Source organism: Chelonia mydas, chromosome 24, assembly GCF_015237465.2.
Source record: "Chelonia mydas isolate rCheMyd1 chromosome 24, rCheMyd1.pri.v2, whole genome shotgun sequence".
In the NCBI taxonomy this organism is placed as follows: Eukaryota; Metazoa; Chordata; order Testudines; family Cheloniidae; genus Chelonia; species Chelonia mydas.
In genome coordinates this window covers 7,445,986-7,470,346 of record NC_051264.2, presented here as the reverse complement: position 1 = coordinate 7,470,346, position 24,361 = coordinate 7,445,986, and the positions used below count along the sequence as shown (strand labels likewise).

Here is a 24,361-nt window from a genome sequence, read left to right as displayed (position 1 = left end):
TGTACACTAAACCAGGTCCAAGGACAGCTGTGCTCAGGTCCCAGAGCCAGCCTTAGAACAGGGTTGGTTGAGTGGCTAAGGAGCAGTTCTGCAGACAAGGACCTGGGGATTACAGTGGATGAGAAGCTGGATAGGAATCAGCAGTGGGCCCTCGTTGCCAAGAAGGCCAATGGCATATTGGGCTGTATTAGTTGGAGCTTTGCCAGCAGATCGAGGGAAGTGATTATTCCCCTCTATTCGGTACTGGTGAGGCCACATCTGGAGTACTGCGTCCAGTTTTGGACTCCCCACTACAGAAGGGATGTGGACAAATTGGAGAAAGTTCAGTGGGGGCAACGAAAATGATTAGAGGGCTGGGGCACATGACTTATGAGGAGAGGCTGAGGGAACTGGGCTTATTTAGTCTGCAGAAGAGAAGAGTGAGGGGGGATTTGATAGCAGCCTTCAGCTACCTGAAGGGGGGTTCCAAAGAGGATGGAGCTCGGCTGTTCTCAGTGGTGGCAGATCACAGAACAGGGAGCAATGGTCTCAAGTTGCAGTGGGGAAGATCTAGGTTGGATATTAGGAAAAACTATTTCACTAGGAGGGTGGTGGGTTCCAGAAGCACTGGAATGGGTTCCCTAGGGAGGTGGTGGGATCTCCATCCTTAGAGTTTTTAAGGCCCGGCTTGACAAAGCCCTGGCTGGGATGATTTAGTTGGGGATTGGTCCTGCTTTGAGCAGGGGGTTGGACTAGATGACCTCCTGAGGTCCCTTCCAACCCTGATATTCTATGATTCTATGAAAAAAAGGAGGACTAGTGGCACCTTAGAGACTAACCAATTTATTTGAGCATAAGCTTTCGTGAGCTACAGCTCACTTCATCGGATGAAGCTGTAGTTCAAGAAAGCTTATGCTCAAATAAATTGGTTAGTCTCTAAGGTGCCACAAGTCCTCCTTTTCTTTTTGCGAATACAGACTAACACGGCTGCTACTCTGAAACCTATGATTCTATGAGTGACCTTCAAGTTGGCCCAGTGGTTAGGGCACACGCCTGCTTTCCAAGTGGTGCCATTCCCTGCTCTGCTGCAGAGTTGGGCAAGTCACTTGGTCGCTCTGTGCCTCGGTTTCCCCCATCTGCACAAAGTGGGTGATCGCCCTGCCCTGCCTCACAGAGGGGTTGGGAGGATCCGGCCATTAACGATCACAAGGTACTCAGATACTAGGGTACAGAAGAGGTGCAGCAGATAGAAGAGACAACGGCCCGGTGACCCTCTGCGTCGCTCAGACGTTTGCCTGAGGTCCCCTAGCCTCAGTTGTGCTGTAGGATACGGAGTCGTAAGTGCTTAGCTGGCCTTGCTGGGTCGCAGCAGGTCTTAGCTGGGCCCTGTCGATCCAGGAGCCTGGCCCATGAAGCACTGGACTGAGGACTCCCAAAATAGCTCTGCCTGTCTTTCAGCCAGGATCTGTGGCTGAATACGGCAGCATTTAACAGCTCACCCCCGCCCACACGCACACCCCCCGCCCCGTCGGCCTCTTGCTCATCACTGGGCTCCCTGGGCCCATCCCATCCATCACCCCCAACGCGCCTCCTAAGGTGCCTGATGCAATATTCATGGCGGGCGGCTGCTCAGACCAGGCTCGAGTGAAGTGAAGTGACGGTTCTCATGCATTATTGGTTTCCTGAGCTGTGAACGGCTATCGACGCCCGACCTGAAGCCAGGCTGTGGTTACTCCCTCGGAGCGGGTGGGGAGGCCGCTATAACATGTGTCAGGTTGCAGTTGCGTGGGGTGTGGAGGGAGAGGGTGGCAGCCCTTTAAATAGTCTGCAGGCTCTCTGCCGGCGCTCACCAGGTTCTGTGTTTTCAAAGCTAGCCGGAGTAGCAGCCTCGGTAGCAAGGTCGGGCACAAGTCAATGTCCAGCACGGGCAGTGGGCGGGCAAGCTTCAGCGCTCTGCCCCCCGGTGTGTTCATTTTACCTGCTCTTCAGCCGCTGAGCTCATAACTGGGGTAGGCCTGTTGTGCCCCATGTTAGGCCCCATGTTCTGACAACTCCCCTCCGCCCTGCCCTAGACACCAGCCTCTCTGGTCCAGTCAGCCACTGGCAGCTCTACCGAGGTGGACAAGGGAAGGGCAGGGGGTGAAATAGATGAATCATCCACACAGCTGGCACTAACATAGACCCCCGCCCACTGGGACTTAGCCTGACCCACCCCTGCACCCCATCCAACCAGCTCCTCACTTGGTCACTCCAGCATGGGGCTGTATTTGAACCACTGGCTTCGAGGTGAAAGGTTCCGCCTCCCACTTGTGATTAATAATAATAACTCGTATTATTAATTGTATTGTATTAGCACCTGGTAGCCACAATCACAGACCAGCATCCCACTGTGTTAGGTGCTGTACATTGTTATTGCTACTAGGTGTATTACGGTAGCAACCCCGCACTGCAGTCACGGACCAGCACCCTGTTGCGCTAAGGGCTGTCCAAACACAGACCAATAAGAGATTGTAAATTCTGTGGGGTCTTTTCATTCTGTGTTCCTACAGCACCAAGCGCAGTGGGGTCTGTTTCTCCCCACTGCCCCTGCTGGCTGCCAGGAAGATGGCGGGGCTCTTAAAGCTTCAGCCATCCAGGGATTGTTAATGAAAACAGAAGATTTGTTTAAAATGAAAGTGCGCGAGGCTTTTACTACATGCAATCAAATCCCTTCATGTTAATGTTTGTTGGACTCCTTGGCCAGGCGCCCAGCTCTGTCTGGGTCTCTGGCATGGATTCTGGCTTTACAAAAATACCCCGGGGGTTTAACATTGTGATGGAGTTGAGCGAACCATCTGCAGAGAGGACCGTCGTTTTTTTCGTCTTCTTTGCAACAGCTGTAATTTTGTGGCCATCCCCAGAAAGAGGCAATGGGCCTGAGTCTCAGTCACTCAGTCCCTATGCTCATGGAAGCGTTGCAATGGTTTTAAGCCATCTTTGCGTCCCCCGTACTCTGGAGCCTTTTCCAGCTAGGTGTATTTTAGAGCGGCCTCAGAGTTGCTCTAACTTGCACGCTGCTACCTGTGGCCCCTGGGAAGCAGAGAATAGCCACGCTGAAATGCCTCCCCTTATGCCAGCTCCACATTGGCCAGAGAGACCCCTGCACTGGGGTCCTGTCCATCCCCTTTAAGGCCCCTTTACGCTGCCAGAGCAGAGAACTTGGAGGGTTGGGCCCACCAACTCAATGCCAGCTGGGGAAGCTGCTATGCAGGGGAATTCCCTGTGGGGGTCATTGAAAATGGGGTAGGAGGAAGGGGGTGTTGGTCACAGTTTTGTCGGCCGTCTACCTGCGGTTTGGGTTGTAGGTTCAGGCCAGGTTGTCTCTGAACTGGTTGTCCCATCCCCAGTTACTTCTGCAGCCTGGAGCCCACTGTGCCCACAAACTGAACCACAGCTGAGAGCTGCCCTGTCCTGGCGGGGTTAGATGGGTTTTCCATTCATTCTAAACAAGGGATTTAGACACATTTTCCATGTGTCGACCCAGTGTCGCCGCAGCCAGCGTTCCTCCCAAAGTCCCTTTCTGAGGACCCCGAAGGGGGAGCGATGGGCGGAAGAGTTGTTATGAAGAGTTGGATGGGTGTTCTTTTATCCCCCAGTTAGGCCTAATGTCTCACACCAGTTCTGGTCCGGTCTCACACAGCTCTGGCTCAACGGGCGTGATCTGAACTCAGTCCTTGAGTTATATCAGGAGACCTGTTTGTTTGGACAAATTCAGTCTCTGTCTGTCTCACTTCTGCCCCTTTGCCCACCCGCGGTTCTTGTTCTAGGTCGTCCTGACATCTTCTGAGCTCCCATTCACTCTCTGCCGCTGAGCTGACAATTAGGGGAAACTCATAGGCCCGGCTATGGCAGCAGAGCGTGAGTTGGTGGGGGAGGGCCCGGTTCTCGCTGGGTGTCCGTGCGGCGCCCAGCACCCCGGGGTCCTGAGCCCAGTTGCAAGCTTGTGTGATATAAGTTTGCACTGGTGTAAATGACTGCACACGGTGCAGGGCAAAGGAGACTCATCCCCGGAGGAGGGAGGAAGGAGACTGGGGACATGATCTCATGCCGGGGGCGAGTCTCCTTTGCCCTGCACCTTATGCAGTCATTTACCCCAGTTCAAACTTATATCCCATATATTCCCCCATCGGCAACTGCGAGGTTCTGACCCCTTCTTCTGAAGCAGCTGGTACTGGCCCCTGTGGGAGGTAGGATAGCCAGCTAGCTGGACCTTGGTTCTGATCCAACCAGGCGGTCCCTATGAGCCCATGAGGTTGGTCTTGTGGTTAAGGAAACCTGGATCAGGGCCGGATGAAATTCCCATTCCCTGCCAGGGGATCAGGCGTCCCCTGCCGGGACAGACACACCTCCTCCTTCACGGCAAGCGGCAAATGGGGGTCAGGAGGAAACTTCCCGTGGGGCGGGTTATCCCTTTGCTGCAGGGTTTCTTAGCAGCTGGGAAGCTGGACAAGCCCCTGCGCTAATCCAGTCGGGCAGGTCCCCCCCGAGTTGAGCTTGTGGCTGAGGATCTGGAGTGGGGCCAGGGGCTCCAAGCAGCGTGTGGGAAGCTCGCCAGGGCTGGGGGTAGCCGGAGGATTCCAGTCTCCGGGGTTATTGGCTGGGCTGGTTCCCTGGCCCTAAACCCACCCCACCCGCTCAGCTTCAGTGCCTCTGGGCAGCCGCTCCCCACCTCTCTGATCGCGTCTCCTCTTCTCTCCTTCTGCCGCAGCCTGCAAAAGGAAAGAGCAAGAGCAAGGCAAAGCCGACAGAAACCACGTCCCTAAGCGGCACCGGCTGGTCTTCACGGACATCCAGCGCCGCACGCTTCACGCCATCTTCCACGAGAACCAGCGGCCTTCCAAGGACCTGCAGGTCACCATCGCCCAGCAGCTGGGCCTGGAGCTCTCCACCGTCAGTAACTTCTTCATGAATGCACGGCGCCGCAGCCTGGACAAGTGGATGGAAGAGGGGCGCCCCCCATCCTCGGGCACCCACGCCTCTTCTGCCATCACTTGCACCAAAGCATGAGGGGAAGCCAGGGTGCTGGACAGGGGGCACCGCGCCAGGCTGGTGTCAATTGGGTGGGGTTTGATGGGGTGGGTTGTTTTTAATTTCTCCTCTTCGGTGATTTCTTTCCCCTTCCCCTGCCCGAGTTTTTTTTTCGGCTGTTTCAACAGAACCCACATGGCCCAGATCCTCAGCTAACATAAGTCAGCTCCTTTGCATTGAGTGGGGGCTTGCTGATTTACCCCAGCTGGGGATCGGAGCTTAAATAATCACATGCAAGATCCTCAGCTGGGGTAAATGGGGCCACGCTGATTGGCACCAGCTGGGGAGCTGGGCCCCCCCCTTCCCCGGTTCCAATAACACTGCCTGGGAGGCAGGGGAAGCCCATGGCTGGAGATTTGGGTGCCTGGGGGAGGTCGTGGCTCTTTAAAGAGCATTTGTTTCCTCTTGACGATTGAGCCCATGGTTGTTTCCTTTTTTTGGAAGGCGGCGCTGCCCAGAGGTGAGAAGCAGAGCCAGGAGTCCTGGGTCCTATTTGTGTCCCTGAGAGGGGTGCGGTGTGGGGTAGCGGGGAGAGTTATCTGGGAGCCAGGACTCCTGGATTTGGTTCTTGGCTCTGAGAGGGGAGTGATGGCTAACGGTTAGAACGATAGCCTAGAAGCCAGGACTCCTGGGTTCTGTCCTTGGCTCTGGGAGGGGAAATGCAATCTAATGGATAGAGCAGTTGACTGGGCGCCAGGACTCCTGGGTTCTACATGTGGCTCTGACAAGGTTTCTAGTAATATCACCAGAAGCTGATGAGTCAGGAGCCCTGGGTTTTGTTCCTGACTCTGCCACTGACTTGGTGTGTGACCTTGGGGCACATCACCTCCCTGTCCTGTGCCTCAGTTTCCCCACCTGTTGGAGTACTTACAATTGCCCTACCTCTCTGGGGTGCCAGAACGCTGAATGAGCCAGTGTCTGTCAAGTGTTGTGAGAGGAAAGGTGCTCTGGAGATCCCCCTCCGGGATATGATGATTGGTTTGGGTGGAGGTTTGAGGGGCAGAAGTCCCAAGGCGAATGGGACGTTCCTCCAGCCTGGCTCCCCGTCTCTTGCTGACTGGCAGTAAAGTCAATCCATCAAAATTATCTCTGGCAACTTAATTAATGGTTTATCTACAGGTGAGGTACTCCAGGATATCTATTCTGCTTTAAATTCATGCTCTACCTTAATCTGGATTAACTTTCCTGTGTAGACAAACCTGCCTCCTCTTCTGGCCTCAGTGTCCAGACTGTGGGCCTGTTTCTGTGTGAGCCTGATTTCCCCCATGCCCAGCACCTTGTGCTGCTGTTTGCACAGGTGCAAAGTGCATTCAACGCACTACTATGCTCAAAGAGGGCGGCCTTGTCCACCCGCTCGGCACTGCCGTCTACGGCTGCGCAAGGTGCTGTACAAATGAAGCCTTGAACCCAGTGCGTGGTGGCAAAGAGCCGCAGCTTCTCTTAACACCACTGGGAGGTGGGGATCCTTGGTGCCGCTCAGGCTCAGGTGCCGGGGGCAGGGGGGCGTTGGATTGCAAATCACGCCTCGTGGTGCGGCTCCCCGAGTGGCTTCTCCCCAGTGCGCATGTGGAGGTTTTCCCAGGGAGCTTTTGGCATATCCGTTTAAACAGCAAATCCCTGGGAATATGAGTGGTCCCTTCTGCAGGGGGGATGGCTGGCAGCCAAGTGCTCTGCACCCAGCTCCCCTGTGGTCCTGCCCCATGTGAACAGCCCAACAGCATCAGCTGACCGCTTGCTAAGATCTGTGAGCTAAAGCCCAGATCCTCAAAGGCATTTAGGCACCCAACTCCCATTGGTTTCCTGTGGGGAGTTAGGCACCTAAATGCCTTTGAGGATCTGAGTCTTGGCGCTTTGAAATCACGAGTCCTGATTCTGTCGCCTCGGTGCCATCACTTCCACTCACGCAAAGTGAGTGTGAAACACTCCCGTGCTGATGTGCTCGTGGTGCATGACTGGACAGAACAGTGCGGGGGTCTCATGCTCGCTTTGCACTGATGCAGCGACCGCACGGGGTGCGGAGCGATGGGGAAATCAACTCGGGGGGAGTGGGGCAAGGAGCCCGTTCTGCCTGCAGGGGGGAGCTTGACCCCATCTGGATAAGACAGACTGGCTTTGAGCTTTGCCCAAACGTGACCCAATCCCCCTCCTCCTCACAACCAGGATGCCTGGAAAAATCAAGGGGTCTTCTGTCTTGTGTCCCTTCCATGGATGCCTCTGCGGGGGTGGGTCCAGGGGGGTTTTCTGGGCCCATAAGAGCCATGGGCAATCTCTGCCTGGCCTAGAGGGGACTGGTGCGCTGGAGAGGCCTGGGCATGTAGATGAACCAAACCCATCCTGAAAGCTTCCCAGGTGCAGAGCTGCCAAGGATCTGGGCCGTAGCACCCATGCAAGTCAAGGGGGATCTGGGTTTTTGGGGCGCTTATAGGACTACGGACACCCCCTCCTCCCTGCCCTGCTTGCGCCTGGGCTAAGGGCGTTAGTACGGCCTGGACAGACCAAAAAACCGGCTCCAACCCCCTCCGGGAGCCTTGGGAGGGTGCAGAGCTGGAGCTCGACTTCATAGCTAAGACCTGGTGCTTTAAAAACCCTCCTTGGGTTGCCTCCCAGCGTCTCCACCCTGCCCCCGCTGGAGTCGCCCACCACCCCCCCCCGGCGCCTCGCTGGGGCCCGGAGCGGCTCCCCTGCTTCGGGGAGGTGGCAACTCTTATATTTATTTGCCCCGCCCCTGTCTGTGCATGACAGACACCCTCCGGTTCCCTGTTTGGCGGAGCTCTAGGGGAAGCAGGATGCAGCAAGGAACAGAATCAGAGTCTGACTAAGGGGGGCTCTCACCCGAGATGGTTCTGCACCAGCGTCACTATGCTGGTGGTGGACACGTTGTGCTGTTGTAAGACGGGGCTGGCGCCAGCGTCACTGTGGCCGATCAGCTCCCAGGGTCCCTCCAGCGGGTGGGAGCCCCATTTTGCACAGGGCAGCATGGCTGCAGGAGGGGGTTGCAACCTGGGCCAATTTCCCTCGTCTACCCCAGCACCCGAGATCTTTGCTTGGCAGGCATGCTGCCTGCTTCTACAAGATGCGGGTGTGATTTAGGGCTTGTCTACACACACGCACGCTTGCACTCGATTAACTAGACCGCTGTATGGACATATTCTATCCAGTTCAACCTGGTTTAGCTGGCACATTGGGCCAGACTAAACCCGCTATAGCTCAGGCTTAAAGCCATGCAAGAGCGTCAACACACACGAAGGTGCACCAGTGTAAGTGAACTGGTTTCAAAATCGCACCTGCGGTTGACCCGTGATGCTCTGATCTGAGTGGTTTGTCAAATGGTTGATGCTTCTGGGGTGAAATGAGCGAGCCAGAGGCAGCCTGTCCTTAATGATCTCCACTAAACCCCTCCTGTGCGGCGCTGCCAGGCTTCCGTTTCTATGGAGCAGGGCTGATCCCAAGCTGGGACGACCACGGTCACGAATCAATAACCATGCGGCTGTGCTGAAAGGCCTCAGCCCTCCCGACGCAGTGTGCGCTCGTCCTGATAAATAGCACAGGCCAGAGCCTCTGCTTCTTTGGCGTGATGCTCATTCCCCCAGCTGAGACCCTGCCCCATCCATCTGCTACACCAGGGCCCTGGGAAATCCACCCCCAACTCTTGGAGTCAGTCGCACATAAGGAAGGATCTGACCTAGAAAACCCTGCCCCGGATTCTGCATGAACGCATCCCACCCGGCCGAGACTCTGCTGGCTCCATCTCCCCTTTGCTGTCTGAAAGCCTTCCCCAGCGCAAAGCGGAGCGACACCTCCCAGGAGTCGGGATCCCGCTGCCTGCCCAGCCACTCCTCACCCGAATTTGTCCTCATGTGTGTTGTGCGAATCTATTGTTTTGTCAAACTGTGGCAAATTTCTACCTCACTTTGTCTCTTGCACCAAAGATACCAAAGATTTTGCAAGGAGTCTCCGTGTGGGCGCCTATGTGGGCCTGCAGGCGTTTGTCGATAGCTATATTTATAGATATATATTTTTTGCATGGCTTGTCTCTTGAAGTGCTCTATGGTGTCGGACTGTCACCCTGCAGAGCTAGTGATGTGACCTAGATGCATCATCTGTCCTAACCCAGACAACCATTCTGTGACAGTCCCCACGGTCCCCTGCTCTCTGGATGTTACCAATACAATGCACTTTAGTGAGACACCTGTAACAGTGGCTAGGTTCCAGCCGTGGCCGAACAAGGGACAGACCGGTGCTGTTCTGCTAAGGAGTCACTCTCCGTAAAAGCAGGATGGTGGGGCGAGATCTGTGTTTAGTGGGGCTCCGGATTGGTTTACAAGGCCGTTGTGCAAAAAGATCCAAAGATTATTTTTCTGCTCGTTCCTGCCCCCTCCTTAACTGAGCAAGAAACGTCCTCGGGGCAAAGATGTTTCCCCACAAGCTGTCAGTGCTGCAAACTCCTTCTGGGCTCTGAGAATCAAACTGGGTTCACTTTGAATTGGGAATCATCCCCAGTCACAAAACCTCTGCCTGCTAAAAATCCTGCTCTGGGCAGCTCTGCTGTCTCCATTGCATAGCATGCCCCCACGTCATTCCAGCCAGCGCACGCTTCCCTGGCTGCACAAGTGTCTAGGACCTTTGCTGGCTCCTACATCTGTGGGGGAGATTTGCAATGGGAACCTAGGAACTAACTGTATTCATGAGGCCCAAGCCAGGCTAGAACCTGGCTCCGTTCCCCACAGCCTGCAGGGCAATTGGGAGCATTAAAAACATCCCTTTGCCCCTCAGTTCAGCCGCTATGAGCCTGAACGCACCCAGGGAGCAGAGCTACTGAGCAGGACCGCAACCCATTCTTGCAGTTGCATCTCTGACTCCCCTGGGGACAGCCTCTCAACATTCCCGTCAGAGCAAGGGGCAAACCCCAGACGGCTGGGTCCGGATCAGCGTCCCAGCGTCCTGGGACATACCCAACCCCCCTGCTCTGCCTGTGAATGAAATTCAGGCCCCTTTGGGAGGTTTCTCAGGGGACTCTGTCTCCATTTAGGTGAGAAATACGGCAGGAGCCTTCCTAGTGTACCGGCGTCCGTGGGTGGGTCACGAGCGAATGCAGAACCGCTGGATCTGAAAGCCTGAGCTGCCCCTGCCTGAATTAGAGAATGAAGGGTGAAAGCTTGAAATCAACGGGAGTTTTGCCAATGACTTTAGTGGGGCCAGGATTTTGCCCCAGATCCGTTGGCTCAGTGAGACTAGTGGGCTGCTGAAACGCTATACGTGGTCTTGCCACGGGGGCTGGGGCAGGGAGCTCCCGTTGGCTTGGGTTACACAAGCCCTTTGGGGGTGCTTCCATGTGGAACCAGGTGAGACAGCCGTCACCGCCAACACAGACAATCCCCCGGGAGCAGGAAACAATCCAGCACTTTGAAATGGTTCTGCTCAGGGGCTTTGATTGCGTTTGAGGCAGGGCTTTATTTTGCCCGAGCTACTTCACCACAAGCCAGGAAGGTCAAGACGGGGATCCCCAAGGATCAGAGATGTTTGGGTCCAGGTTCCCGCTCACTTTAGTACCCCGATTTCCCTCTGGCCCTTTGACTCTCTGGTGGGGACGCTCAAAGGAGCTTTGAGGCATCTCATTGAATGGCAGTGCGAGCTGGGTGCCTAACTCCCTTAGACTCCACTGGAAATCCCAGTCTCTCTCCAGTAATCCCAGTTGCTGGGAAATGCTGGTGATTCTAAGGACACGAACCTCGCCCACTCCTCCCCACTGGTGTCTCTCAAGCAGCAGCTTTGTCTGTCACTTGGGAGGCTAAAGGGCATCTCTTTTAACTTCCAGATTTACACTGGAATTGGCAACATCAAAGAGAGAAAGAAAAGACCTGGACAATTCACCCCCCAGGGCACAAAAGTGGGATTCTGAACCCATCCGTCCCTAAACTTGTGATGATAGATACCATCTTCCCAAGACCACCCACCTGCTGACTTTACCTCTAAGCCCTGCCTTTTGGTCTTGGTCAGGGGAATTGTTTCCCCTACACAGGCCTGCTGGTGGGAGCATGGGGATAAAGGGAAAAGGCTGTGGAAGCTCTTTGTGCCCTCTTGTGAGTCAGGCATGGTAAGATTCTCACCCACTACTGCAGTCCAGCTCTGAGAGGTGCCTCTGTCAGCCAGCCCCCGGCACATCTCTGCTGCAGAACTGGCAGAAGCCAGTCAGAGAGAACCACAGGGTCTGGCTGGGTCCAGCAGCCTCAGTCAAGAATCCCCTTTATATTCACTGCAGCCCAGCCTGGCCTCTTCTCCACAGTGGGGAATTGGGAATTATCTAGCAGCAGCTCTGAGCATCATTTGTTCCTAGCCATGCGAGCACCCTGCCCTCTGTTCCTATCTGTGCACAATGCAAACAACTGCTGTGAAACCCCTTCCTTCATTTCCCTGATGCCACGTTCTGGCTGGGGCAGGCTGCACGGATTCATACAGAACGGTGGGCCTGATTCTCAGTTACATGCAGGCCTCTTTGTGCCACACTGGTAACATACAGGGGGCCTTAAGGTGGGTGGGAATGGGACTAGCCCCCTGAGCATAGCTGCCCTGCCAAGGAGCCTCCTGGATCCGTGTGGCTGCTGCTGGGAGGGCGTCAGGTTCTTTTGATCGCTGTCCAGAACTGGGCCCTGTGTCATCCCACTGCAAACACATGGCCACCGTCCCCAAACCTACATCTGAATTCTGTCGCTGAATTCCTTTCTCTCTTTCTGGCCGACCAGCACCGATTCACAAAACACCCAACCAAGCAATGACCCCACCGGAAGCCACTCACAAATAATATGTGACGCTAAACTCGACCAGCCCTTTCCTTCCTTTCCCGTTGGTAGCGTGCTGTGACCATGTGTGAAAAGCAGTGCATTGCTATATATTCACTTGAATGTTTCTTCTTCGTTTCTTCTTTGTTGACTGTGCTAACTAACCAAAGTCTCTTTGCCTGTAAACATTTTAAAGACATGTACATTTTATACCAAAGTTTTTTCTTGGATACCTCAGTCTGTACTTGTTTGTGTTGATATGTTACCCACAAAGTAAATGTCCTTTACTGAAAAGCTCCAGGCTCGGTCGATTTGCTTTCATGTGGGGCCGTGAGTCTACCATTTGGGGTGTTTTACAAATACCTTGACCCCTGAGTGCATTGTAGAGGGCCCTATTCATAATTAGGCTGAATTCTCTTTTCCACTAAGGCAGTGGTTCCCAAACTTTAACAACCTGTGAACGCCTTTCACTAAAATGTCAAGTCTCGCAAATCCCCTCCTAAAAATGAATATTTCCAGGGATTTTCTCCTTTACCTGAGTATAAATGATAAAAGCAGTGATCCTGGAAATATAAAATTTGTTTTTAATGACATGCTTATTACACACTATTTATTAATAATTATTATTTATCATTACAGTATTTTTATTACATTATGAAAATGGCAACACTCTTCCAAGATCTCACTTTTGTAGCTTGTATCACTTTGAATAAGCCTGTTATAAGACAAGGCTCCTAGGTTTCATCAAGGAGTATCAGATGTGAAAGGGATTTAAGAAGCCAACTCAAAGAGTTCCTCCTACACAACCATTCAGGTCTTGAGCAGTCCAGGCAAACAACATACGTTACAACAAAGCTTAAACTTGTTCATCATGATAATTTTACAAACAATACTAGCTGCCTATTTAATTTTAAAAACAGCAAAAAATATCCACCTCTCTTTCCATTTCTTATATATATGAAGTTTAAATCTCCTCAGTGTGATAGATATGCTCACTTTGATCTGCTTAGCTCTAGGCAGTCCAGGGGCTCCGGGCTGCTGGCCCCATGCTCCCTAGGGACAGCTGTGTCCGCCATTAGGGAATTTTTCCCTGAGAACCCCCTGTAACATTTCGCAAACCCCCAGGGGCTCATGAACCCCATTTTGGGAACCACTGAACTAAGGCCTGGTCTAGACACACGTTTTGTACAATCTATCAGTTAAGGGGTCTGATTTGCAACAAATAGTTTTACCATAAGAGTGGACCCAGCGCCATGAGTATAACAGTGCCGTATAACAGTACAGCTTATACTGGAATCACTGTACTGGTAAAAAGCCCCTTTATATAGCTGCATTCACACTAGGGATGTCTGTACTTCTTCAACGATACTCTACTGTAGGGAAGCAGTGTGTCATAGTGGCTAGTATCCTGGATTAGGACTCAGGAGACCTGGGTACTATACCTGGCTTGCTCACCGGGCTGCTGGCTGACCTTGGGCAAGTCATTGCGCCTCTCTGTGCCTCAGTTTCCCCATCTGTAAAATCGAGATAATGATACTGACCTCCTTTGTAAAGTGCTTTGAGATCTACTGAAGCTAGCACCACACAAGAGCTAGGTCTTCTTATTAACGTACTGTTGCGTTCAACAGGCCTGCTCCCAGGAGTAAAGCATGTGTGTGTTTGCAGGCTCAGGGCCTTATTGTTATAATCTGCTTGGCTTTCTGTATAGTGCCACAGAAATGCAGCCATGTCTGGGGTGAAGTGAAGCAGCCGGGTAGAATGGGGGAAAATTAATTTGGGGGGCTTTTTTTGTGTGTCAAACTTCTGTCCAAATTTTGACCCAGCTCTAGAGTCAGTTGCAAAATGAAGGTGGAGGGAGAATTTGTGAAAACGGGTCAGCTTTTTTCCCTATTTTTTTTTTTTAAGTTGAAATACGTTATTTGGAAATACTGGTGAACTGCTGAAAACTTTCAACAGCTCTGCAGCCCTGTGCATAAAAATGGAGTTTGTGGGGGTGGAATTTTGGCCATGGATAAAGCGCTACTCGGAGAAGAAGGGCGAGGGGACCAGAAAGTCCACGCAGAGCCTGGATTTTTAAAGTTTTCTTTGAGAAACTCCCACCCAGCCTGCTGCATGGAATTCACGTTTAGCTACCACTACAGGTCAACTCAGCTAGAATTTGAACCTACTGGAAGGAGGGCCCATTAAGCTAAGCCCACTCCCTCTAAAAGGCATCAGAGTACGGTCTCAGGCCCACAGACGAGGGAAGGCTCACGCCCGTCACTCCTAATGCTCGTGGTTGATAGCTGCGCCAGAATTTTCTGCTGCCTGATACCTTGTGCATTCATTACAGCAGTGCAAAGTGACTGGGAGTTTTGTACCCACTTTACACTGGTATAAAAGCCAGCACAAATGATGAATTGGGCCCCGGGTGAAGGTTAAAAAAGATTCCCAAAATGCACCTGGCCTATTGGGTCATTCTGTGCATGAGGCAGAAATTCCTGCTGGATCCTCATGGCGATCAACCCTTGCCCTGGAACGTGAGAATCGATTCCCTCGGCGTAGCCTGCATCGGTCATAACATTGTTCACCCCCTTTTCAAACCCAGCCACCGTATCTGACTTTCTGCTCTCCTGCAGCAGGGAGTTCCGCGGATTCCCTTCATGCTGTGTGAGAGAGGATACCTGGAGGAGGAGTTGACAGCATGTGGGCCCTTTGAAGGTGGTGTGGGAGCTGAAGGCCGAAGGAAAAAAGTGTGATTGCCTCTCCCCCTCAAATCAGCAACTCTGCCCAGCTCTGTGGTTCCTAAAGAGGCCGCAAGTAACTACAGATTGGATGGAGGTGTCACTCACGGATCGGCACGAACGAATGAATGAATGAAACTCACTCAGGCAAGTCCATGGGGAAGCCCTTTGTGGAGTGAAGCAGCATCATACTTATAGCAAGGTGAGAAGGCGAATCCCCTTCCCATCAGCCTGGCCTGGCCCGATGAAGCTGCTGCTGAAAAAGAAACCCAGCCAAGAGCCAGTCTGACTTGCTTCCCTGTTCAAAGCCTTCTGCTTGGATCTTCCCACCGGCCCTGTTCTTGGCGGTGACTTTGAGAGCGCATGTGTCTTCTGGGAGAAAGAAAAGGAGGACTTGTGGCACCTTAGAGACTAACCAATTTATTTGAGCATAAGCTTTCGTGAGCTACAGCCCACTTCATCGGATGCATACTGTTATGCTCAAATAAATTTGTTAGTCTCTAAGGTGCCACAAGTCCTCCTTTTCTTTTTGCGAATACAGACTAACACGGCTGCTACTCTGAAACCTGTCTTCTGGGAGAGGTCTTATCGCTGCTTGGCTGGACAGAAGCCTGGATTTAAAGTTCACGGCAGAACTAGGATTGTCCTCCACAGTCAGCAGTCTCCTACACTGGGGCGTCTGCCACCTGGGTAGCTGCACTTGCCCAAAATGCCTGGCGAAGATGTGTACTGCTGCCCCGGTGCAGTGCAGCCCTCAGCCAAGCCTGTAAAAGTCTCTGCAAAATGTGTCAACAGTGGCATCTAGTGGCCCTAATGTGTCGTGCCAAGTGCCTTGCAGAGCGTGGCTTCCCTTCAGCGCAGGCAACGAGGAGCCTGGTGGCACCTTAAAGACTAACGGATTTATTGGGGCATCAGCTTTCGTGGGTAAAAAACCCACTTCCTCAGATGCCTGCAGTCCTTCAGCAAAGGGAAATGTTGGCTGAACCTCAGGGAGCAGCATTTCCGAGCAGCGGAAGAGGAATTAGGGAAGCCACATTACCAGGGGAAATTCAAACAGGACTGGAGAATAAAGGAGGGACTAGGGGTCCCCAGCTCAGATTTCTCTAGTTACATTATTGTGTGTGTTACGGTAACACCCGGGAATTCCACTCAGGGCCAGCTAGGCACTGTGCCGATGCCGAACAGAAAGACAGTCCCTTCCCCCAAAGAATTTACAAGCTCAATGATCTTCGTGCTTTGGACAACTGGGCCTGGGTTAAAGACAAGAACCTCTCTGCTATAACAGGTTTCAGAGTAGCAGCCGTGTTAGTCTGTATTCGCAAAAAGAACAGGAGTACTTGTGGCACCTTAGAGACAAACCAATTTATTTGAGCATAAGCTTTCGTGAGCTACAGCTCACTTCATTGGATGCATCACGAACCCTCATGCTCAAATAAATTGGTTAGCCTCTAAGGTGCCACAAGTCCTCCTTCTCTCTGCTATAAATAATCTGCAAGTGCCAGGTATAAGTTGGATGGTTAAACACATCTTCCCGGCTTGATTTGTTTCATGCCACTCCTGCATCGGCTGTTTAATGTCACACTCGGCACTCAAGGCCACTAGAGAGAGGGAGAACGCCTAGGGTGACCAGATGTCCCGATTTTATAGGGACAGTCCTGACTTTTGGGGCTTTTTCTTATATAGGCTCCTATTACCCCCAACCCTCTGTCCCGATTTTTCACACTTGCTGTCTGGTCACCCTAAGAATCCCTGAAATCCGCAACGGAGTGTCTAAGCGAGCTCTTGGTTGGTTTGCATTCAGCACGGCTCTGCTAATGCGGCCAGTGGAGGCATGGTGCCGTCCGGGTAGCAGACATCAAAAGGAGCAATGGGGAGTGCTTGAATGTTTAGTAAAAGAGGAATATCACTAGCAGGGTATTTGAAGAGGCAGCGAATGCTGCTGTTGGAGTGATCTGAATTCAAGTGACGCGAAAGGCGTTTTAAACCTTTATCCCGGAGTCCCAAGGTCAGCGCTGTGTCCCAGCCTATAACCAGTCCCTTGGGAGTGACCCCATTCGCGGGCCGGGCTCCCAGGACCTACAGCAGCAGGCCTGTGTCCTCCAAGCCTGAAACTGGGCTTCGGCTCTAGCGTTCCCAGTCTCTCTCCCTGCAGCAAATCGAGCCCCGCCAGACGCCTGTGGGAGGCTTGTACTGGGCCCCTTCCAGACCCAGGGCCATCAGGGAGTATTCACAGCGACACCTTTCCCCTCTGTTGTCCAGCTGGGGTCTTTGCCCTGCTTCCCTGCAAGGAGGTGGGGGGAAATACCTTCCTCTTGGGTGGTAGCTGGTCAGCGTGAAAGGCCTGGCAGGGAGGCGGGAGGTTTTCCCATTGTCTCTCCAGTAATATGGGTTGGTTTCCGCCCTGTCCTTAATGACACAGAAGGTCCGTACATGACACATCACCTCTTGTCCCCTGCTGTGCCCCCAAGAACAGCTTTTTAACCCTTTACACCCTGTGCCTGGCGATGCACAGTGGGAAACTGAGGCACACGCAGGACTCACAAATATATGGTATTACCAAAATTCCCACTTCATCATACCCTTCTCCAGGGAAAATAACAGTAACAGCCAGCCCTGTGATTGTTTCTGCTGCACCATTCAATACCCAGGCCTTGACTAGGCCTTGTGCTAGGCCTTGTTTATGCCACTTTAGCAGCATAAATGGGTCTTTAAATGGGTGGAAATGACTCCCTGGGTGTTGCCTTGGCTGGGGTGGAGCTACCATAAGCCCTCTGCATTGGTCCTGCTTCCAGCCCTCAGTACAGAGGGTGGACTGGGGCACGGCTGGGGCCCGCTGCACTGTGGCTGTTCTCCAGGGTCCATGGGGAGCAGAGCGTAAGTTAGAGCAGCCCTGAGGCTGCACAGCCTCACAGTACAGGGAGCACAAAAGCAGCATAAAGCCACCTGAATCCTCCCCTCCCATCCCTGTTCCTGGCCCAAATACAGGAAAGGGGCCCACGGAGGAGCTGCCCTGATCTCTAGGGGGGAAATAGCAACCAAAACACGCTGCTATTCTCCTATTCTCAGTAATGATCTAGTAGCATTTGGAGCCCCATGGCGCTCGGTGCTGCACAAAGGTGAATCTATCACTCGTAGGCTCTGAGTTTAACCCTTCTCTTGTTTGCACCAGGTGGCCACGTTTGAGATGGTAACCCTGCAGAGCAAGATTCTTAAACATTTGTTTTCACCGACTTTTCTTACAAGGATGACAAAGAGGATCAAAGTGGGCTGGCTTGGCCTAGTTTTTTCATCACCTTGTTCTCCAACAAACCCGGTTTTGTTCCAAACCAAAATTAAGCTTCTAGCTGCAAACAGAATCATCAAACTGCGAACCAAGTGTAAACCGCTGCACTGCTTTCTGCTCGAGCCTGCAGCCAGCCTGAAACAATCACTCTGAAAGATGTCACTTGCCTCAGTTAACCTCAGTAGACTGTTGACTCTGAAACCTAATGGTGATTGTTTGATTGGCAATGTTGCAAACTACTTCACTGCTGTGCAAAGAATGCAAGAAAGTTGATGGATGATGATCAACTCCTCTCACTGTGCTGCAGAGCGCAAAAAAAAAAGAAAACTATATTAGGAAGGGCTGCACAATTCATTGTGGCACTTCAAAGGGGCAGGGCTTAGTTTGAGGGTGGAGCGTGGGAGCATAGCACTACTTTTCTCCTTCAATTTCATCCCTGCTTTTAGCTGAAGAACCTGGATCCAAACATCCCTGAACATTTGTAAGAACGTAAGAGCGGCCATACTGGGTCAGACCAAAGGTCCATCTAGCCCAGTGTCCCGTCTTCCAACAGTGGCCAATGGCAGGTGCTCCAGAGGGAATGAACAGAACAGGGGATCATCAAATGATCTACCCCCTGTCACCCATTCCCAGCTTCTGGCAAACAGAGGCTAGGGACACCGTCCCTGCCCACCCTGGCTAATAGCCATTGATGGACCTCTCCTCCATGAATTTATCTAGTTCTTTTTTGAAACCCATTATAGTCTTGACCTTCACAACATCCTCTGGCAAGGAGTTCCACAGGTTGACTGTGCGTTGTGTGAAGAAATACTACCTTGTATTTGTTTTAAACCTGCTGCCTATTAATTTCATTTGGTGACCCCTAGTTCTTGTGTTATGAGAAAGAGAAAGAGCCTCTTGGCTGAGGTGTCTCCCTGTGCTAGGCCCGCTGCCCAGGCTCCCCCTCACTCTCCCCAGCTGCTCATCGCACCCAGCTCCAGACTGCTCCAGCCCCAGCTGCACCACTCTGTCTCTGCACTGCTGCTGCTCTGCCTCCAGCTCCCTGGGCTGCTTCTCTGGCCCCTCTGGCTCTGATTGCTGCAGCTCTGCTCTCAGGACAGGTCTGCTCTGCAGGCTGCTTCTGTGACTCTGCTCCCAGCACTGACCTGCTTCTTGGGCTGCTTTTCTGGCCCCTCTGGCTCTGGTTGCTGCAGCTCTGCTCCCAGGGCAAGTCTGCTCTCTCTAGGCTGTGCCTCTGGCTTTGGGGCTGCAGCTCTGCTCCCAGGACAGGGTCTGCTCTCTCTGGGCTGCTTTTCTGGTCCCTCTGGATCTGGCCCAGCTCTGCTCCCCAGCTCAGCTTGGGCCCCTGCTTTCTTCTTAGCTCGGCTCCGCTCTGTCTGCAGGCAAATCCAGCTCACATGGAGGACAGGACCTCCCTGGCCTCCTGACTCTCTGACTAGCCTGCTCGCCCTGTCATTCAGGCTGACCTGGAGCATTGGCCTCTCCCCATTGTTCCTGGGGGCTACCAGTCTCAGGGTCCTGGTTTCCCATAGACCCTTCCCCTTTTAGTACTAGGAACTAGCAACTAAAACACCCCCACTGAATGTTAGTAAGGGGGCAACAGTCCCCTTACACATAGTAGGCAATGAGGTTTGCTACAGGGTTTGGTTCCTGGGTTAGTGGTTCCGTGGTGTGGTGTGTCGTTGCTGGTGAGTATTTGCTTCAGGTTGGGGGGCTGTCTGTAAGCGAGGACTGGCCTGTCTCCCAAGGTCTGGGAGAGTGAGGGATCATTTTCCAGGATAGGTTGTAGATCGTTGATAATGTGCTGGAGAGGTTTTAGCTGGGGGCTGTACGTGATGGCCAGTGGTGTTCTGTTATTTTCTTTGTTCGGCCTGTCCTGTAGTAGGTGACTTCTGGGTACCCATCTCGCTCTGTCAGTCTGTTTCCTCACTTCCCCAGGTGGGTATTGTAGTTTTAAGAATGCTTGATAAAGATCTTGTAGGTGTTTGTCTCTGTCTGAGGGGTTGGAGCAAATGCGGTTGTATCTTAGGGCTTGGCTGTAGACAGTGGATCATGTGGTGTGGTCTGGATGAAAGCTGGAGGCATGTAGGTAGGCATAGCGGTGAGTAGGTTTCCGGTATAGAGTGGTGTTTATATGACCATCGCTTATTTGCACTGTAGTGTCCAGGAAGTGGATCTCTTGCGTGGACTGGTCCAGGCTGAGATTGATGGTGGGATGGAAATTGTTGAAATCTAGGTGGAATTCTTCAAGGGCCTTCTTCCCATGGATCCAGATGATGAAGATGTCATCAACGTAGCGCAAATAGAGTAGGGGCGCTAGGGGACGAGAGCTGAGGAAGCGTTGTTCTACGTCAGCCATAAAAATGTTGGCATACTGTGGGGCCATGCGGGTACCCATAGCTGTGCCGCTAACTTGAAGGTATAAGTCGTCCCCAAATCCAAAATGGTTGTGGGTGAGGACAAAGTCACAAAGCTCAGCCACCAGGTGTGCCATGGCCTCATCAGGGATACTGTTCTTGACAGTTTGTAGTCCATCCTCATGTGGAATATTGGTGTAAAGAGCTTCTACATCCATGGTGGCCAGGATGGTGTTTTCAGGAAGATCACCAATGCATTGTAGTTTCCTCAGGAAGTCGGTGGTGTCTCGAAGATAGCTAGGAGTGCTAGCGTAGGGTCTGAGGAGAGATTCCAAATAGCCAGATAATCCTGCTGTAAGAGTGCCGATGCCTGAGATGATGGGGCGTCCAGCGTTTTCAGGTTTATGGATCTTGGTATGGTAGCAGATAGACCACCCCTGGTCAGGGCTCTGGGGGTATGTCCGAGTAGATTTCTTCCCATGCTCTAGCAGGGAGTTTCTTGAGCAGATGGTGTAGTTTCTTTTAGTACTCCTCAGTGGGATCAGAGGATAGTGGCCTCTAGAATGTGGCGTTGGAGAGTTGCCTGGCAGCCTCCTGTTCATAATCCGACCTGTTCATTATGACAACAGCACCTCCTTTGTCAGCCCCTTTGATTATAATGTCAGAGTTGTTTCTGAGGCTGTGGATGGCGTTGCGTTCTGTACAGCTCAGGTTATGGGGCAAGTGATGCTGTTTGTTCACAATTTCAACCTGTGCACATCTGCGGAAGCACTCTCTGTCGAAATCCAGTCTGTCATTTCGACCATCAGGAGGAGTCCACACAGAATTCTTCTTTTTGCAGTGTTGGTAGGAGGGTTCCTGTGGGTCAGTGCACTGTTCAGTGGTGTGTTGAAAATATTCCTTGAGTCGGAGACAACAAAAGTAGGCTTCCAGATCACTGCAGAACTGTATCGTGTTCGTGGGGGTGGTAGGGCAGAAAGAGAGTCCCCGAGATAGGACAGACTCTTCCGCTGGGCTAAGTGTGTGGTTGGATAGATTAACAATATTGTCAGGTGAGTTGAGGGTACCACTGTTGTAGCCCCCTGTGGCATGTAGGAGTTTAGATAGTTTACTGTCCTTTTTCCTCTGTAGAGAAGTGAAGTGTGTGTTGTAAATGGCTTGTCTCGTTTTTGTAAAGTTCAGCCACGTAGAAGTTTGTGTGGAAGGTTGGTTTTGTATGAGAGTCTCCAGTTTTGAGAGCTCATTCTTGAACTTCTCCTGTCTGCTGTACAGGATGCTGATCAAGTGGTTCCTCAGTTTCTTTGAGAGTGTGTGGCACAGTCTCTCACCATAGTCAGTGTAGTATGTCGATTGCAATGGATTTTTTACCTTCAGTTCATTTGGTATGATGTCCATCTGTTTGCACTTGGAGAGGAAGATGATGTCTGTCTGTATCTGTGCAAGTTTTTTGTTGAGGTTAATGGATTTCCACTCCATACGGCTAAATTTAATGCCTTGCATGGTGTGAAGTATCAGGGGGTAGCTGGCTTAGTCTGTATCCACAAAAACAAGGAGTCTGGTGGCACCTTAAAGACTAACAGATTTATTTGAGCATAAGTTTTCGTGGGTAAAACACCACTTCTTCAGATGCATGGAGTGAAAATTACAGATGCAGGCTTTATGTAATGACACATGAAGGGAAGGGAGTTACCTTGTGTTAGGATATAGCTATTTAAGCCTGTTTGTAAAAACCTATACCTTAAGAATTTAGGTATATGTTTATTATTTAGCTAGTTACACAGGTATAAAAGAAAGAATCTGTGTAAGGGCGTTCTCTCACTGTGACAGTCTGAGGCCCTGGTCTTAGGCTAAGGCCTTTGGCTAAGCAGCAGAGGCAGCCATAAGCTGGGAAGCGATCAGTCACATTCTTACATTTCAAACTAGTTATATTGAAATAAGGCAATCTGGGGCTGTTGGAAAGGTGATTCGATCTATTACCTCCAGAGAAAGGGAAGAGCCTAGAAGATGTAAAAGGAAATTTAGTTTGATAGTTTTCTGTCTGATAAGAACTCACTTATTAATAGACACAGCTGGGAAGCCCTTATGTCTTTATAGATGTAGTTGTAAAATTCTTACTTTTGTATTGTTTTGTTATTATAGTTCCCCCTTTACTATTGTTTATTTGCATGGTCTCTCTCTGGTTCTGTGATTGTTTCTGTCTGCTGTATAATTAATTTTGCTGGATGTAAACTAATTAAGGTGGTGGGATATAATTGGTTAGCTAATCATCTTACAGTATGTTAGGATTGGTTAGGTAAATTTCAGTAAAATGATTGGTTAAGGTATAGCTGAGACTATTACTGTATAAATTAGGGGAAAACAGGAAGTAAGTTGGGATTCGAAAATAAGGAAAAAGGAAGTTGGATTTAAGCTTGCTGGAAGGTCACCCCAATAAACATCGAATTGTTTGCACCTTTGGACTTCGGATATTGTTGCTCTCTTTTCATGCGAGAAGGACCAGGGAAGTGAAAGGGTGAAGGAATAAGTGGAGAACCAGTGTTGGCAGGGCCAATTCGATCAGGGTGGATGCGGTCCACTCCCAATAATAGATGACGAGGTGTCAATTCCAGGAGAGGCAAAGATGCTTTTGTAATGAGCCAGCCACTCCCAGTCCCAGTCAGTTCCTTATTTTATTTCTCCACACCGGTCGTGACTTTATAGAACTCAATCATCTCCCCCCTCAGCCGTCTCTTTTCCAAGCTGAAAAGTCCCACTCTTATTAATCTCTCCTCACACGGAAGCCGTTCCATACCCCTCATAATTTTGGTTGCCCTTTTCTGAACCTTTTCCAATTCCAATATTTCTTTTTTGAGATGGGGCAACCACATCTGCACGCAGTATTCAGTATTGTGTGTTTGAAATTCAGATCTTAAATGCAGCTGGAGGAGCCCATTTCTAGCTATATTATATTGTGCAAATTTCCCCTTAACCTGAACAAAAATCTACATTTTGGGCCTAAATTCAGGCACTAGCTGTCCCCAAGGGCATAAAGAGCGGCTGGATTAAAGAACCATATTCAAGCTAGGCTGCTCGCTCCAAACTGGGATCAGAACATGTTAACGACAGCCATTCACATGGTTACACACTAATTGTGCAAACATCATTTTCATCCAAGTTTGGACCCATCCCAAATTCCCAGGAACAGGAGGACGCAGCGTTGAATCACCACAGAAGACACAAACTGTATGGCACCCAGGGTAATATGGTGTGGGGGTGTGTGTCCTGAGGTGATGTCGGGGAGCAGGCCCTGGGGTGATGGGGGGGCCAGGGGGTTCTGAGGGGGTGGGTCCCAGGAGGGCGGAGGCAGGTCCCAGGGTGATGTGTGGGGTGGGTCCTCGGGGGCAGTGGTGGGGATATGGGTACCGTGAGGGCAGTGGTGGGTCCCAGAGGGTCTTGGGGGACAGGTCCCAGGGGAGCAGTGGTGGGTTCCAGGCTGATGTGGGGGGGCAGGTCCCAGAGGTTCCTGTGGGGTGGTCTTGGGGGGGGGGCATGCCAGTAGGTCCCAGGGTGATATGGAGGTGCTGGGTCCTGGGGTGACGTGAGGGCGTATCCCAGGGTGGTGGTGGTGGGTCCCAGGGTGATGTGGGGGGTGGGTCCTGGGGGGAAGTCCCAGGGGAGCAGTGGTGGGTTCCAGGGTGATGTAGGGGTGCAGGTCCCAGAGGCTCCTGGAGGGCGGTGGTGGATGTGGGGGGGGTGTCCCGGGGGGGGGGCAGTGGTGGGTTCCAGGGTGATGTGGGGGGCGTGTCCCAGGTGATGGGGGGCGGGTTCCGGGGGGGGGGCAGTGGTGGGTTCCAGGGTGATGTGGGGGTGCAGGTCCCAGAGGTTCCTGGGGGGCGGTGGTGGATCCAGGGGTGATGGGGGGTGGGTTCCGGGGGGGGCAGTGGTGGGTTCCAGGGTGATGTGGGGGCGTGTCCCGGGTGATGGGGGGCGGGTCCCGGGGGGGCAGTGGTGGATTCCAGGGTGATGTGGGGGTGCAGGTCCCAGGTGGTGGATCCCGGGGTGATGTGGGGGGGGTGTCCCAGGTGATGGGGGGCAAGTCCCAGGGGAGCAGTGGTGGGTTCCAGGGTGATGTGGGGGTGCAGGTCCCAGGTGGTGGATCCCGGGGTGATGTGGGGGGGGTGTCCCGGGTGATGGGGG

General features: G+C 52.1%; 1 protein-coding gene and 1 long non-coding RNA gene across 3 annotated transcripts in view; one reads left to right on the top strand and one right to left on the bottom strand.

Annotated features, from left to right (window-relative positions):
• LOC102937140 (hepatocyte nuclear factor 6) overlaps positions 1–11,234 on the top strand; it is a 31,259-nt gene extending 20,025 nt beyond the window's left edge. The window contains exons 2-3 of one of the 2 annotated variants that reach the window (XM_007068140.3): positions 4,727–5,506; positions 10,076–11,234. In XM_007068140.3, coding sequence (XP_007068202.1) covers positions 4,727–5,025 — 299 coding nt within the window. In that variant the 3' untranslated portion in view covers positions 5,026–5,506; positions 10,076–11,234. Of the gene's footprint in view, positions 1–4,726; positions 5,507–8,669 lie in introns of those variants that run through there. The other variant, XR_006287311.1, reaches the window with a different exon arrangement.
• Positions 1,263–21,085, bottom strand: LOC122463719. Its single transcript, XR_006287312.1, has 3 exons — positions 20,936–21,085; positions 12,493–12,503; positions 1,263–1,274 (listed from the first exon to the last, which is right to left on the bottom strand). It is a non-coding gene; the product is annotated as an uncharacterized LOC122463719 (long non-coding RNA).
• Between the last annotated feature and the right edge of the window lie 3,276 nt (positions 21,086–24,361).